General features: G+C 48.0%; 1 protein-coding gene across 2 annotated transcripts in view; it reads right to left on the bottom strand.

The window, feature by feature from the left end:
* Positions 1–16895, bottom strand: part of Cyp27a1 (cytochrome P450 family 27 subfamily A member 1) — a 38661-nt gene extending 21766 nt beyond the window's left edge. The window contains exon 1 of one of the 2 annotated variants that reach the window (XM_020154812.2): positions 16152–16895. In XM_020154812.2, the coding sequence (XP_020010401.2) occupies positions 16152–16418 (267 nt within the window). In that variant the 5' untranslated portion in view covers positions 16419–16895. Of the gene's footprint in view, positions 1–15664; positions 15914–16151 lie in introns of those variants that run through there. The other variant, XM_074071750.1, reaches the window with a different exon arrangement.
* Positions 16896–17596: the final 701 nt, after the last annotated feature.

The following is a 17596-nucleotide window of genomic DNA, read 5'->3' as shown; positions in this document are numbered from 1 at the left end:
CTAAAAATCCATGGTATGAATATACCAAAACATGGTCTCCTCCTGTGGAAACTGAAGTCATTCCAATCTTTCTATTTTACCTTGAGTGTACGTCGATACCTTTTCACCATGGTAGTTTATTTGTAAGATAAAATCCCGGGAGTGCAAATGCTAAGTTGTATGATCCACACATTTTTTTTTAAACCTGAATTCTTAGCTTCAAATTTCCCACCCCTGAGGTTTAAGGCAGTACACCCAGTTCTGTCACAGGCTCACAGGCAACCGAATACATCTGCCAGGCTACACTGAGAAACACTCTCATCCAGTCAAGGTAACTGGAGGATAATCTCTGGAAGGTGTAACAGCAACGTGAGTGCTGCGGAAGAAAACTGATCCAATGAACCCGAGAAAGAACGTGTTCACAGAATGGGGATGGTCTCTCCAAAACTCGGAAGAGGGGAGACAGACAGCAAGACTTTGGCAGCATCAGTCTCTCGCTACAAGAGAGAGAGAGCCAACCTAAGGAAGGGAGTCAGAGAGCTCACTCAGCCAGGTCTCTCCAAGGCCTAGATGAAATGTCCTTCACACAACTCCACTCCTTTAGTTCCAGATCCTTGCACACCAAGCAGTCCGCACCTGTATTTACTAATTTCTCTCTCTAGGTACCTAGAGCTTCAGCAGAAGGTGTGGTAGATTATCCATGGCTACAGATCTTTGACATTTTTCTACTTAAGAGATAGTCTGGCTGGTCAAGTGGCTCTAGTGGTACAGTGCGTGCCTAGCAAGTGTGAGGCCCTGAGTTCAAACCCCAGTACCACCAAGATAAACAATTCAAGAAGATGACAACTTCTACTTTCTGTTTCTTAAACATTCATTTTGATGGAAGTCAGCATGATACAAGAGGTAGCACTTCCCGGCTGTGAGGAAGACAGAGCAAGAGACAGATTGAGAGGAAGGAAGGAAGGAAGGAAGGAAGGAAGGAGGAAGGAAGGAAGGGAAAGTGTTGGAGCCATCTTGGCCATTTTCTGGGATTTACTATATGTCTGGAATTTACCTTGGTTTCCCCACACTGAATCTGCAAACAGCTTTCTGCTACTCTGCAATATTGCAGCCCCCAGCTAGCCCTGCAAGGTTTCCTATAACTGAACCCATATTCTATAAGGGGGTGGGAGTGGCAAATCCTGTAACCAACTTGTTTTCCTGTAACTGGCAAAAACCTCATATACTGCAAAACCCCCCTGGTTGCATAAACCTCCCAGGTTGTGTAACCCGTCTCCTGACTGATCGGGGCTCAGGGCTTTGCGAACTTATCTCCCCTGAGTCTGCTAGCATCATAAAATTCCTGCTTCCTACAGAGTGGTCTTGGTGACTTTGTTTCCCTCACCATTTCTGGTGCATTGGCTAGGAACGGGAGAGACCAAAGTTGGCATTTTTGTCTCCCTGGCTGTCGGGCTATGGCCTAACTCCTGGGGATGCAAGCCAGCCGAGGTGCCACTGAACACTTAGTCCAGACAGCTAAGGAAGCCTCCCACAGAGTCTGAGGCCTCAGGTCTGTACACGCCAATGGAACTTGGGTAGAGACCTCAGGAACCAGGAAAATTTGGAGCGGTGCCTGTCTGGAACAGGTAGGACCCAGCTCCATCAGAATAGGCCAGTCCATGAAAGCATGGAAGAGGGGCATGATCAACCCCTAAGGTTCCCACCAGTACCCTTGAATCTGTTTTTTTGTTTTTGTTTTTGTGATTATTCAAAGGGAAGCTGGGAAACCTTCCAGACTAGGTTTGTTGGGTTGGATGAATGTGTGATATACAACTGAGAGCATGAAAGGACTGTGACTTAGGTCACCACATGGTGTGTGCAGTCCATTTCCAGAAGCCAGAGATGCTCTCATTTGGTCTAGGGTGACCCCCCCCACACCTTGGGGCACTGGTCCAGGGTTATTATGGACTCACCATAGCTATGAGACATCTGAAATATCTTCATAAGGAGAACGCTAGGGACTGATGAAGCAAAAGTTGTCTGTCTTCCCTTTGTGTCGGAAAATTGAGACCCGTACCTCATTTCCAAACTCCCTGATCCTTTTGTACCTTGTCTCCATAGGGGTGAGAGCCAAAGTAAAAAGACTCCTTTGCAAGAGAGGGTACAGGTGATTATAGTGTGGAGCTCACACCCCAGAAACTGTGGAGATTCTGTCAAATAGACTGGGTGTCCTCTAAGGTTGGATGGCCTTCTGAGGGATCTCTAGATCAAGAAACCATTCATAGGGACACCAGGTCATCCTGACCAGTTCCCCTACATAGACATATGTAAAACGTTGGCAGCTCAACCTCCTTGACTTAAAAAATGCTTTGAAGACAATTATAAGATTATGATGGCAAGGGCTACAAATACTGGGACTCTTAAAAGAAAGGAAAAGAAAGAAAAGGCTCCTCCCCCAGTGCTCCAGGCCGATCCTGACCTGTTCCCACTACCATATGCCCCAGTTCATCCACTGTTCCTTGGCCGCCCCCATCTCCAGTGGATCCCACAACAGACTCAGAACCTGAGGACTCAGGAGATCCCTCTTCTCCTCCCTTTTCAGGAGTTTCAACCAGCCCCCCTGCACAGCTGGAAGCTCGCCCAAAAACCCACTCAACAGCACAGGTAGCATTCCAGATGCCCCTCAGGGAGACTAGAGGGCCCATGTGATATAATCAAAATAGCAAGCTGCAGGGAGGTGAACCCTTGTTCATTTATCAGCCCTTCACCACCACGGACCTTCTAAACTGGAAAAATCGTACCTCCTTGTACATCGAGAAACCATAGGTCATGGTTGACTTGATTTAATCCATCATCCAAACACAATCCAACCTGGCAGGACTGTAGACAATTGCTCCAAACCCTCCTCAGCAAAGAGGAATGGAGATGAGTTGTCCAGGCAGCCCTTCATTGGTTTGAGGCTCATGCCCCCAGTGGGAACAAACGATGTATGAGCCTATGCCCAGACGGCCTTTCCAGAAGCAGAACCTGCATGGGACCCAAATGAAGCAGAAGGCCAAGACAATTTACACAGATTCAGAGAGGCTCTGACGGCAGGTCTAAGAGAAGGGGGAAGAAAGGCCATAAGCATGAACAAAGTCTCAGAGATCTTACAGAAGTCTGAGAGGAGCCCAGCACAGTTCTATGAGAGACTATATGAAGCATACCATCTATATTCCTCCTTCAGTCCTGAGGCCCCTGAAAATCAGCGAATGGTCAGTGCTGCCTTGGTGGGGCAAGCCCAGGGGGACATTAGAAGAAAGTTACAAAAATTAGAAGGATTTGCAGGCATGAATGCATCCCAGCTCCTGAAAGTGGCAACTAAGGTGTCTGTCAACTGAAACCAGGAAGCCCAAAAGGAGGCAGAACGAAAGATGAAAAAGAAAGTAGATCTCCTGGCAGCAGCACTGAATGGTCAGGGAGGGCATGTTCCAGTCGGGGCAGAGGCCAAGGAAGAGGTGAAGGACGGCCTCAAGAAAACTCCCCACAAACACGGCCCCAGGGATCAGAGCCCCTAAAAAAGAATCAATGTGCCTTCTGTCACCAAGAGGGACACTGGAGAAATGAGTGCCCACAGCTCCAGCCCAGGTGCAGAGAGACAAAAGAGAAAGAGGACTTTGTGGGGCTTGCAGGCATTGAGCGGGCTGAGGATTAGGGCTGACTGGGCTCTTTGCTCCTTGGCCCCCAAAAGCCCATGGTCTGTATGTCAGTAGGGGTCCAAACTGTAGATTTCATGTTGGACACTGGCACTGAGCATTCGGTGGTGACCCGACGGGTGACACCAATTTCAAAAAGACACCAGACAATTGTGGGGCTACAGAGACTCAGACCTGCCGCCATTTTCTCTAGCCCTGAAAATGTACTCTGGGAGGGTATTTTGTGACGCATGAGTTTCTCTATATACCAGAGTGTCCAGTGGCACTGATGGGCCGAGATCTGCTAAGCAAGCTGCAGGCCCAAATCAGTTTTCAGACGGATGGAAAAGCGGCTTTGAGCTTTGGCTCAGGGCCCCCTGGGGTCTTAGCCCTCATCACGCCCCTGGGAAGAAAGGAGATTACATTCAGTAGCAACTACCTTAAAGGGGTCAGAGATGCCCTTTAAGGTCCTGGGAGTATGGGCAGAAGATAATCTTCTGGGGCTAGCCATCAATGTTCCTCCAGTGGTAACAGAGAAAAAGCCAGGAGTAAGAGTGAGACAATACCCAATCCTGATGAGGGCACGAGAAGGGATATCTCTTCACCTCCAGACACTTGTAAACTGAAACCTTGTCAATCTGCCTGGAACAATCTCTTGCTGCCAGTTCAGAAGCCAGGCACCAATGATTACCGCCCAGTGCAAGATTTCTGGGCAGTCAATCAAGCAGCAGTGACTCTGCACCTGGTGGTTCCTAACCCATACACCTTGCTGGCCCTGATACCAGCAGAAGCAAGCTGCTTCTCATGTTTGGACTTAAAAGATGCATTCTTCTGCATCCAGTTGGCACCTGTGAGCCAACCCATCTTTGCTTTCCAATGGGAGGACCCCCAGTCAGGGAGACAACAGCAGTTAATCTGGACTCATCTCCCACAGGGTTTCAAGAACTCCCCAACCACCTTTGGAACTGCTCTGGCATCAGATTTGCGAGCATACCCAAGCAGAGGAGGCTGGCTGCACACTCTTAGAATATGTGGATAGCCTCCTTCTCTCAGCAGCTAACCACCAGGTCTATCTTAAAGGGACAGAGCTCTTACTCGTCTCTTATGGGAAGCTGGATACAAAGTATCTTAAGAGAAGGCTCAGATCTGTCAAGACCAAGTCAAATATTTGGGGTTTCACATCTCCCAAGGCCAGCAGAACCTCGGTGCAGAAAGAAAACCAGCTGTCTGTTCAATCCTGACTCCGACTACAAGAAGACAGATCTGTGAGTTCTTGGGAGCGACTGGGTTCTGCTGGATTTGGAGACCTAATTTCTCATTGCTAGCAAAGCCTTTGTATGAAGTCACAAAGGGGGGGGCGGTGAAAGAGAGGCCCTAATATAAGAATCTGAACAGCAATAGACTTTTTGTGCCATCAAGGAGGCATTAGGCAGTGCCCCTGCTCTGGGACCCCCAGATGCGAGAAAGCCTTTCTTCCTCTATGTGCATGACAGAAGTGGCAGGGCAATTGGAGTCCTGACCCAATTCCTGGGCTCATGGCATCGGCCAGTGGCTTATCTCTCCAAGCAGTTGGATTCAATAGCAAAGGGATGGCCTCCCTGCTTGCGAGCTCTAACAGCCACAACCTTCCTGGTATCAGAGACAGAAAAGTTAACACCAGAAGGGGAAACAACTCTCAGGGTCCCACATTCTGTAGTGACTCTAATAGAATACAAAGGACAGTATTGGCTGACAAATGCCAGGATGGTCAGATACCAGAGTGTGCTCTGTGAAAATCCCCAAGTGAAGCTAGAAGTTGTCCAGACTTTAAACCTGGTGACCCTCCTCCCATCAGCTGCAGGGCCTCCAGACCATGACTGTGTTGAGGTGATTAATGAGGTCTTCTCAAGCCACCCTGACCCCAGTGACCAGCCCCTAGCTCAGTCTGACCTTGAGCTGTTCACAAGCGGGAGCAGCTTCATTAAAGAAGGAAGAAGATATGCAGGTTATGCAGTGGACTCAGTCCTGGAAGCTCAGGCACTGGCTCCAGGCAAGTCAGCGCAAAAAAGCTGAATTCATTGCACTGACGCGTGCCCTCCAACTGGCAGCGGAAAAGACCGTTAACATATACAGACTCTAAATATGCCTTTATAGTTAATGTGCTATACATGGGGCATGTACATGGGGCTATATACAAAGAAAGAGGACTAATTATCCTCAGGAGGAAAAGACATAAAGTATGTGTCAAAGATTCTTGAGCTCCTGGAGGCAGTGTGGGCCTCTAAGAAGGTCGCCATTATGCATTGTCCAGGGCATCAGAAGGGCAAGACTCCAGTGGCATTGGGAAATTGGAGAGAAGATCAAGAAGCTCGTGCAGCAGTCTCTGGGCCACCCCCACTAATTAAGGACATTAAGGGAGATTTAAAAGAGATAGGAAATCTAACCTTGCTCCAACAGATGCACGGTTTGGGAAAAGTGCTCAATGACCTACACCACCATGTGAGAGACTCCCTATTAGCTTAACCACTGATGTACATTCCTTTAAGCCAGGTGACCAGGTTTGGATAAAGAAGTGGAATCTTCAGCCTCTCCAGCCTCGGTGGAGAGGGCCCTATTCGATGATCCTGACTACTCCCACAGCAATCAAGGTGGCAGAGATCACCCCGTGGATCTACCACACCTGAGTGAAGAAGGCAGCTCCTGAGTGGAAGAGTCAACTGGACTGCAGTGATCCACTCAAACTGACCTGAGGAGGGGACCTTCAGCCTTGCCCTAGTCACAAACCGGAAGCTGACTAGTCTAAGCACGACAGAAGCTTAAGGAGTCAACTGGACAGATAGTAAATGGACTGTTGTTTCTCATAGACGTGTTCTGTGGTGATGCTTGAGTTCTGCCATCCCTTACCCATCTCTCTTTTTGGTTTTGTAACCTTGTTTTGGTCAGTAGCAATAACAGCAACTGTCCCTGCAGGATGGAGCTGAATCAAAAGGCTCTTTCTGGCAATCTTTCCCCTCCTGCTGACAGGATGTGGTATTGGTTTTGGTTGTTTCTGTCCTGAGTTCCTTCTGCAAACCTAAACCCTTCATCTTGAGAGTTGTGCTTATGTACTACTCGGACTAGGGATCCATTACCAGAAACCTGCTGTTCCATAACTATGACTTCTGTGCAGGTACTGTTTCTGGGTCATGCTTTCACAATGGTACTACTTACTCAGTGTGCTCTCACGGCAGTCAGCACACCTGCTTTGACCCTGCATATGCTCCCTGGAAAGAATGGTTAGAGGTCTGACACACGAGAGGGCCCCTCATTACCTGGACCCGGATCTTTAACCCCCATTGGCCAGTATCCGTCTATTTTGATGCTTGTGTGGCAGCTAGCTATAATTTTGATGTCGATATCTCTGGGTGTTCAACCCTCTCGTGGGTAAGGAGCTACACTAAAGAAAACAAGTACATATGTGAAGAACAGCCAACTGGATATAAATATGGTTGTTATGGGAACACACCCATGTGCCCTTTTTGGAAGTGTGTAACATGGGCCCATGGGCTGAAGCCTGTGAAAACAGTAAGTCTGCCATTCTCCAAAAGAGAATTGCCCCACTGACTGTTCCTGGGAAGCCTGCAATCCTGTCAATTTCACCATCCTTAACTTCACAGATCCCAGGTGGAACTGGGGAAGGGGCCATGTGATAGGCATCCACATAGGTGGCCTATGGAACAACCCAAGAGCAAAACTAGTTTTTAAGACGGTCGAAGTCTCACGCAAGACCTACCAGGTCTTTCATTCCTTCCATGAGGAGATGGAAAAAGGCCCTCCTCCCATTTCCTCCATTACCAGAAATTTGTTCCTGTCTTTAGCAGAGACAATGCTCTCAGTCTCTTAATGTTACTTCTTGCTATGTGTGTGGCGGGGGTGGGCAGGGGGAATATGGAAGATCAATGGCCCTGGGAGGCCAAAGAGTTAGATCCCCAAAAACCCCCCAGTGGGACAGAACGGCTTCATCTCAAGGAAGGAACCTGGCTCCTAAAAATTTCCATTATTGGTGAAAACTGTCTTGCCTGGTGGGCAGGGAAGTTCAACAACCCTGTCGGGAGCTTGACATGCCTGGGTCAAAGATTTTATAATGCCACTGCCCAAGAAACCCAGTGGTGGGGGTCACCAAAACATTCTGAGCCAAACCCTCACCCCTTGTCCAGTTTCTACCACCTCCAACAGGCATGGAACAAGGTTGACACAAACATAAAAGGTGGGCCCCACGAGGATTGTGCTGGCTGTGTGGAAGGGCCGCCTATACCAGGCTGCCCCGGTACTGGGCGGGGCCTGTGTATTAGGGGCAATACCTCCCTCCTTTTTCCTCCTCCCCTTACCTCAAGGTGAACAGCTGGGAATTCCAGTCTGTGAGGAAAGAGGGCACCCAAGGAGTCAGAGGGCTACACAAAAGAGTATTCAGATTGGAAACTGAAAAGATGATGAATGGCCCCCGGAACGCATAATTCAGTATCATGGGCCAGCCACATGGACTGAGGATGGCTCTTGGGGCCACCGGGCTCCAAAATATATGTTCAACTGTATCATATGGCTCCAAGTAGTGGTGGAGATCATAACCAATAAAACTACAAAAGCCCTTAATATCCTAGCTAAGCAGAGCACCAAAATGCGCAACACAATTTATGGAAAGCGCTTGCTCTAGATAGACTATCTCTTAGCCTCAGAAGGAGAAGTGTGTGGCAAATTCAATTTGAGTAACTGCTGTCTTCAGATTGATGACAAAGGAAAGGTACTAGAAGAGATCACATATAGAATGAGAAAGACTGATCATGATCCAGTTCAGACCGGAAAGGATGGAATCCTGATGACTTGCTTGGAGGCTGGCTCTCTACAATAGGAGGATTTAAAACAATGTTTGGGACTGTAGTAATTACAGTGTTGGGGTGTCTTACACTCCCATGAGTGCTGCCACGGATCATGCCATCCATATCCACTCTGCTGGACGCCATGGTGGACCAGAAAACAGTGCACAATTATATCTGCTACAAGGTTACCAAAGAGTAAATCCCATCCCTAAGGATGAAAGAGAGGATGCATTTTGACAAATAAAATGTCAAAGAGTCAAAGAGGGGAATGTTGGAGCCATCTTGGCCATTTTCTGGGATTTACCTTGGTTTTCCCACACTGAATCTGCAAGCAGCTTTCTGCTAGGACTGCAATATTACAGCCCCCAGCTAGCCCTGCAAGGTTTCCTATAACTGAACCCATATTCTATAAGGGGTGGGGGTGGCAAATCCTGTAACCAACTTGTTTTCCTGTAACTGGCAAAAACCTCATATACTGCAAAACCCCCCTGGTTGCATAAACCTCCCAGGTTGTGTAACCCGTCTCCTGACTGATCGGGGCTCAGGGCTTTGAGAACTTATCTCCCCTGAGTCTGCCAGCATCATAAAATTCCTGCTTCCTACAGAGTGGTCTTGGTGACTTTGTTTCCCTCACCGTTTTCCGCAACAAAAGGAAGGAAGGAAGAGAAAAGAAGGAAGGGAGAGAGGGGGCAAGGAAGGAAGAAAAGAAGGAAGGCAGGAAGGAAGGGAGGGAGGGAGGGAGGGAGGGAGGGAGGGAGACCCAGGCATCAATCATGCCTCTGAAGAAGCCATCTTGGCCATTCCAGCCCCAATAGATGTGACATGCCAATCAAAAGCCAGACCTGAGGCCCAGACATATGGCTCTATCTGAGCAACCTCAGCCATCCTTGGCCATCTGAGCCACAGTGCCCTGTTCAAATTCCTGACCCACAAGTTGGCAGCTGTAACAAAATATTGTTTTAAGCCACCGAGTTTTGGGATGGTTAATTATGCAGCAATAGCTAAGTAGAAGAGGATGCTTCTGTGTGATGGAGCATGGGACGTCCTGGGAGGGTGGACACACTCGGACACTCCAGTCCACACAGTTTTTCTGTGGGTTTGGTTAATGGGGTTAGTCCCCAATAATCTGCCCCTGCTGACAAAATTTAGTTTTGCACTAGAAATGCTGAGGCATGAAAGACCAGACTTGACCAATCTGCCACCTCCCTCACTCTCTCCCTTCCCCATCAAACAAGCCAACTCAGGATGCTGGGAAGAAGACTGCGTCAAAGGAGACCACCAGGTGTCTGTTCACCAGCACTCCCACACCACCCCTGTGCCTAAGACTGTGCTGTCCTTGGGGGACAGAGTAGGAAAGACATAGGCACAGCCCTCCAGTTGTATCCTAAGGATAAGAGACAGGACACATGAAATGACAAATACGTGCGTGGGGTACTGGGGGCCTGGGGGTGAGCCCGGGCTACGGCCTGGATAACTTCTCATTGTTCTCAGAACAACAGCTTTGAAAGATAAAAATTTAAGAGAAATTTACATATAAATTTAACATATGTTCATATTTCATTTCTTCCAGCATTCCTGACATGATTTTTGTTAGGAAAAGAGAAGGTTAGCCAGGCACTGGTGGCTCACACCTGTAATCCTAGCTACTAGGAGGCAGAGATCAGGAGGATTGTGGTTCGAAGCCAGCCCAGGCAAATAGTTCACGAGACCCCCATCTCGAAAAACCATTCACAAAAATAGGGCCGGTGGAGTGTCTCAAGGTGAAGGCCCTGAGTTCAAGCCTCAGTACCACAAAAAAAAAAAAAAAAGAAAGAAAAGAGAAGGGTGCTGGAGTAGTACAGCTTGTGAATTGCCCAACTCTTCCCCTGTTCCCTTGTCCCCACAATGCTTCCCTACACTGATTTTTATTATTTTTATGTGTGATAATGCAGGTCTTTTAAATTCATTTATTTATATTTTGCAGTGCTGGAGATGGAACCCAGGGCCTAGGGCATACCAGGCAAGTGCTCTACCACTGAGCTATGCTCTCAGCCCCCAATTTTCTGACAACTGAGGGTGTAGAGGACACTATTGGCTACCCATACCCATTCCACTCCTCTCCCCTTGTGTGGTAGCCACCTAGTTGCACCCCAACCCCAGCTTTAGGGGTAAGGCTAAACTGGCTGGAGTCTGTCTATCTCTGCCCGGCTATTAGGATGTTTCAGGAAGGGGCAAATTAACCCAGGCCAAACCATTCAACTAATTTCTGCAAGACAGAAGAGGAAAAAGAAAAAAAAACCTGCAGAAAAACAAAAGAGTGCTTTTGATGACCTCATGCATCTTACTATGGAAGCCTGTGCCCCAATGTAATGTATAAAGAGGCGGTAGACAGTAACTTTAACAGCTGGCACCTAATGGGATGTGACTGGGTCACCATGGTCATGGAAGGATTAATATAGCCCTATGAAAGGGCTTGTTATAAAGAGCCAGCCTGGCCCCACCCTGGTCTCTTGACTGCTCTCTGGCTGTGTTATGAGCTCTCTTTTGCACACACCTGCTTTTCTTCTATTTCTCCACTACGTTATGATACATGCTGTTTGACCTTCCCAGCCTTTAGAATCAGGATCCAAATAAATCTTATTTCTTTTTTTTTTTTCCAGTGGTACTGGGGTTTGAACTCAGAGCCTCACGCTTGTTAGCAGGAACTCTACCACTTGAGTCACTCCACCAGCCCTTCTTTGTGTTAGGTATTTTCAAGATAAGGTCTTGCAAACTATTTGCCCAGGCTGGCCTCAAACCAAGATCCCCCTGATTTCTGCCTTCCGAGTAGCTAGGATTACAGACATGAGCCACCAGTGGTGCCTGGCTAACCTCATTTCCTTTTTTTTTTTTTTTTTTTCTTTTCCTGTTTCTTTTTTTTTTTTCTTTTATTATTCATATGTGCATACAAGGCTTGGGTCATTTCTCCCCCCGCCCCCACCCCCTTAACCTCATTTCTTTATAAGTCATCCAGTCTCAGATATTTTGTCATAGCAACACAAAACAAACTAAGAATATTACTACCAATGAGTTGTGTTGTTGCAATAATGATATCTGAGAATGTGGAAGTGGCTTTGGAATTAGGTAATGAGTGGAGGAAAGGTCTGTGTTGCTGTAAAGAAAGCATTATGGGCAATTCTAGTGAAGGCTCAGGACACTGGGAAGGAACTAGATCTCCTAGAGACTGACTAAGTGTAGTGACCAGGATGCTGATAGAAAGGCACACAGCAAAGGCCAGGTTGGCAAGCTCTCATGTGGAAATGAGGAATAGGTCATCCTTGTTATGAAGCAGCAAAGAACTTCGCTGAATTGTTTCCATGCCCTAGGACTTGGTAGAAGGCCAAATTTAAGGGTGGTGACTTAGGGCGTCTGGTGAATAAAATTTATAAGCAATACATAGAAACTGCAGCATGAGTACTTTTTAAACTGCATACAGTAAGATCCCAGAGCAATAGCAGTGACCAAAAGTGGAATTTATACTTAAGCAGAGCAGAGCGCAAACATTCGGGAGAGTCACAGCTTGCTCACAGACAAAGCAAAGGAAGTGTGTGAGGGGCAGCTGGGGTTAGGGTTAGGGTTGGGATATCATTACAGACAGAGGGAGCAGATGCCAAGCATCAGAGACTGGGAGAGCATCCCTGAGGGTGACCCAGAAATCTTCCAGGTTGTCCTTCTCACCACAGGCCCAGAGGTTTGGAGGGCAGAATGGTTTCAGGGAACAGCTGCTGCCCAGGGCCACCTGTGGACTCCGTTCATCCTGTCCCAGTGCAGCTGTCAGCTGCCCCAGCCACTGCTCAATGGGCCCAGGTGTGGCCTGTGCACAGCTGCTCTGAGTGGCGCAAGCTGAAGGCCTTGGCACGGTGCACATGGTGCTAATTCTGCATCACAGAATGCAGGGCTGTGGAGTCACCGAGATTTAAAAAAAAGCCTGCGTGGCCAGGCAGAAGTTTGCCACAGGGACAAGAACCACCCTGGAGAGTCTCCATTAAATGCCTAGGGGAGCCATGAAAGGGTAGCCACAGACAGGACCCCCAAAGTTACAGCAAACAGTGTTGTGCGGCACACATCTGAGAAGGGTGCAGGCACCAGCATGGACTGCCACCAGCAAAGCCCGGGGAAGGGCTGCCAGAGACCACCCCAGTGTGCACACGATGCAAGATTAGAACTTTTAGGATTTAACGTCTGTCCTACTGGATTTCAGTTTTTGTTTTTTAATGGTGCTGGGATTAAACCCAAGGCCTTGTGCATGTGAGGCAAGCGCTCTACCACTGAGTGGTTTCTTGAGACAGGGTCTCACTATACTCAAGACAAGCTCAGGCTCAACTTAAATTCACTATGTAGCCCAGGCTAGTCTTGAACTCACAATGCTCCTGTCTCTGCTTCCTGAGTGCTGGAATTACAGGCATGTACCACCATACCCGGCTTGGGTTTCAGTCTTGCTGGGGATGTGACCCTTTCTTTTGGCCCATCTCTCCCTTGTGGGATAAGAATGTTTAGCCTATTCCTTTCCTGCCATTGTGTCTTGGAAATAAATAACTGTTTTTTAATTATTGTTATACTGAGGATAATACCTTTTTTATAAAGCTGGAAGTCACACTGGAAGTAGTCTTAGGTGAGACTTTGGATTTTGAGTTGTTGCTCAAACAAGACTTTTAAGATTATTGTCATGGAATGAATGTGTTCTGCCTTGTGGGAAGGACCCAAACTTTTGAGGCCAGGAGTGGAATACTATGGTATGGGTATGGTCTGTCCCTTCAAAGGTATATGTGCTAGAGGCTTGGTCCCCCATTAAAAGTATTAAAAGGTCGTGGCTGATTAGATAGAGCCATTGCTCTTGGGCTTTCAGCCTCCAAAACTGTGAACTAACAGCAGTGAGTAGCAAGTCTACCAGAATTAAACAAAAACAGAACACCTGATTAAACTCTTGAGCGTGGAATAAGTATTTTTCAAGAATGCATCCAAGGATTCTTTGCCTTTTCCTCAGCGTCATTACTGTTAAAAGAAAAGTCATTGTTGAAACGGCTCAGCGTTAGAAACAAGAACTAGCCCGTGTAGACCAACAGGAGAGTGGGTTTGAAGAGCACCCCTGCTGTCTTAAGAAGCTTTCTCCCATGGCCCCTGGCTTCCTGGCTGTGTTAATTTTATTAGAACACAACTGAGTGAGAAGGCGCGGAAAACATCAGTGGAAGAAAGTGCTGTGCTAAGATCACGGTCACTTGCTGCTGCCTGAATGCTGAAATGAGTGTTTGTCAAGGCCAGGTTCATGGAGTCACTCTGCTTGGTGACTTAGTTATCCCCCACATTACAGCTGGTGAGTTACTCACTCTTGCAGAGTGTTTGCATAGCAGAGTGAAGGCTGGGTATCACCCCCCTTTCTCTCAAGTGCCTTAAAGAAGAAAGCTCTCTCAACCAGGAACCCTTGTTCCTGCCTATTATCGCCTATACTCTCTCTTCAACAAAATTAGAGATAAGGGCAAAATAGTTTCTGCCGGGTATTGAGGGGGTAGGGGGGAGAGGGAGGGGGTGGAGTGGGTGGTAAGGGAGGGGGTAGGGGCAGGGGGGAAGAAATGACCCAAGCCTTGTATGCACATATGAATAATAAAACAATAAAAAAAAGACGAAACCTCCCTTGCATTTCAACCTATCAGAAACTATCCAGATGTTCTAGCCTTTTTTTTCCTTTACTTTGAAAAAACAAAGTTGAATTTACTGATACAATTAAGTGTGATCCTACCCTAGAAGGAATAAATTCAGTATTAATTCATGTTTAAATAACTGGGATTTAAAACTTTCAGCCACCACAATTAACTAGAGGCTTTCAGAAGTAGTGGAGGCCCCTGGCTTGGAAGTGGCCTACAGAGGAGTGCTCCAGGACATTTCACAGGCTCCCAGGTGGGAGGTGGGTCCCACAGGGCTCTGCCCTGTTCTAGTCCCTCTTGTCCTTCATAAAATCCTGTGTGGTCATTGCCTCTGGCACTGGGATGAGACTGCACAGTTGCTGGTAGGTGAGTTTAACATCTTCATCTATGCATTCAGAGAAATATTTTATATGCTTTGTGTAACTAGTAACAGGGTTTTTTTTTTAAGCTTTGGTAATTGAATTCACTCCTCCTTCTTCACTACATATTTAAAACATGTGTTTACACTGGGTATACACATTCATAGAAGATTCTGTGTGCATCGCTGACTCTTCAAACATAGCAGGTATTATAAAAATCAAATATTAACTGACAAAAAAACCTGTGAGCTAAACAACTTCTTTTCTTTATAAAGTATCCAGTGTCAGGTACTTTGTCATAGCAATACAAAGACTAAGACAAATCTCTAGAGCAAATTACACCTGAAGAACATTTGACTAATGGAGTTTTTCCATTCAATGAGAAACTAAAGCTGCTTTCAGCATTTTAGCCAGTTTGAATGCCAACCAAACAAATACTAACTGATACAAAGTGGGCCACTGAAACACATGGTGTTCCTCAAAAGGACTATGTACTGGGCTTAATAAATGTACAACACTGTTCTTTTTAAATTCCTACCAGCCATGTGTAGCGGAGAGGTCTATGCTATTTCCCGTGGGACAGCTCACGTTTTTATCACCCAAGATCTTTGGAGGTTCTCCTAAATCTCAGCCCTTGGGTTCACACTTAAAAGACCACACATTCACCAGGCGTGGTGGCATGCACCACGCCTGCATTTTGGAGGCAAGAGGATGGTGAATTTGAGGCCAGCCTAACACTATATAGCAAGACCTTCTCTCAAAAAAAACAAACAACTCCGCCACCCCCACACATCCTGGCTACACACACACAGGCTTTCTCCTGCTTCCTCTTCCTCCTCCTAAACCCAACTAGAATTTCTTTGGTTAGTTACCTCAATAGAGCTAATCCTGAGCAACCTCAGCAGAGGATATTAACTGGGCCTCTGCTAGGGAGTGATTTCTTAAGTACCTCAGTACCTCCTGACTTGCCCCCCCCAAGTCTTGGAAACAGATTCCAAACAGAGAGAGCAGGCAGCTCCCAGTGCAAAGGATGCATCCTTTACTCCCAACTTGGCTCTGTGCAATGTGGCTTGGATCTGCCTCTCCATCCTGGATGCTCCCACCCCTGGAGCGACCCCAGGATTTTGCTTTCACTTTCTCAGGAAACTTTTTTTTTTTTTTTTCTTCTCCTAGGGGAAATTTACCTTGCAAATAAGAAGCCTGAAGTTGTTTCCTCTGGTAGTCAGTTTCACCATGGAACCGAATAGCGATTCCCATGTCCGTTGTCAGTCTGTTCATCTGCATCTGCATCTGCTTTTCTCTTCCCAAAACAGCCCGATCTCTCTGTCCACTCAAGTCCAGCCTCCAAGTCACCCTGTGTCCTCCTGATTCACCACTCACCAGCTTACTTATTTCAGCTCAAAGCCCTCTGCCTGCACTTTACACATTCTCCCTACAGTCTTCCAAGTATGACCACAGGGCTGAAAGTGGTAAGAGCGCCTGCCTAGCAAGCCTGAGGCCCTGAGTTCAAACTCCAGTGCCACCAATAATAATAACGACCATAGCTTCAGTCGCCCCGAGCTAAGTTCCTGCATCCTTTACTTTTTGTCCCACATCTCCCTCGCCTCCAATCCGGCTTCTGCGCGCCAGTACCCACCCCGATCCCCAGGTCCCAAGGCCCCTCGGGGTTACCTGGTACTCGTGCAGGCGCAGAATATAGCCTCGCACGAACAGCTGGAAAAAGAAGCGCAGCCGCCCTATCCTGGGCAGCTCCTCCAGGCTCCGCAGCTGCCGCCGCGGGTTGCCAGGACCGGCTCGAGGCCCCGCGGCTGCCTCGTCTTCGCGGAGAGCGGCGGGGATCGCGGCCTTGGCCCTGGCCCCATGTGGGCAGAGGCCCCGGCTGGCCACCCGCGTGCCCAGCAGCGCCCACCGCAGCCTCACGCAGCCCAGCGCAGCCATGGGTCCTGCCCACACCTCCGAGCCTTGGGATCCGAGTCGGGGCACCTAGACCAGCCGGGGAGGCAGAACTGGAGGGGCGGGCTCAAAGGCCGGGGTGTCTGGGGGCGGGCTGAGAGAAGGCCAGCCAGGCTCCTTTCTGCTCACTTTTCGTCGCAGTCCTCACCCTTCCAAAGAAGGACGTAGCGACGACACAGAAGCCATCTTCTCCGGCTAGAAGCACTCTGGCCCCGGCGTGGCAGAAGGCGACAAAGTGGCTTAGGGAGACCCACAGCGCTCTGGCACTGGCTGCCTCCTCCACCGACTCCCAGGAACTTTTCTCTCTCTCTGAACTGTGGGCGGGAGCGCAGCGCTGGCTTCCTAGGCCGGCAGGCCCCACCCAGCGACATCGGTGCCTTCGCCCCAGGGGCTCTCCCTGGAGGGACCTGGAACCCGCGGCTGAGGCCAAACGGCCCGCTGCTGGCTTTTCGCAAGTTTCCCAAAGTGACCCGTGAGTGCTGAGCCAGAGCCGAACCACCTCAGCCAAGGTCATCTGACCCCTGGAAGCCTGAAGCCCAGCAAACAAATTTAAATATTAGTGGAGTTTTTAAAATACAAGTCTCTCCACAAAACGCCGCCAGGCCCCAAATCCACTAGGGTAGGATGATTCAAACTGCAGATTGAGACCAGATTAAGCGGATTGTGACCAGATGTTGTTGTTACTGTTGTTGTGATCTTTTGATGATGGTCTTTTGAGACAGGGTCTGGCTATGTAGCCCAGGCTGCTCTGGAATTCCCAATCCTCCTGCCTCAACCTTCCCAGATTTGGAAGACGGGTGTGTGCCACCAACCCGGCTTCAGAATTATTTTTAATAAAATGAAAAGAAATATGAAAGCTTACTGGGCGCCCATGGCTCACCCCTAATTACTGGGAAGGTAGAGATCAGGAGGATCTAGGATCAAGGCCAGCCCAAGCAAATATTTTGTGAGATCCTATCTCTAAAATACCCAACACAAAAAAGGGCTGGTGAAGTGGCTCAAGTGGTAGGGTGCCTGCCTAGCTAAGCGTGAGGCCGAGTTCACCAGTACCGCAAAAAAGAGAGAGAGAGCAAGTTCATTGCAAGAAGAAAAAGCATAATTTCATAAATTCTTTGTTTCTTGTACATTCAAAGTATAGTTTTCAAGATTATAAACATAACTCA

This window comes from Castor canadensis, chromosome 4 (assembly GCF_047511655.1).
Source record: "Castor canadensis chromosome 4, mCasCan1.hap1v2, whole genome shotgun sequence".
NCBI lineage: Eukaryota > Metazoa > Chordata > Mammalia > Rodentia > Castoridae > Castor > Castor canadensis.
Note: the sequence above shows the minus strand (reverse complement) of the source record. Positions and strands in the feature narration are given on the sequence as shown.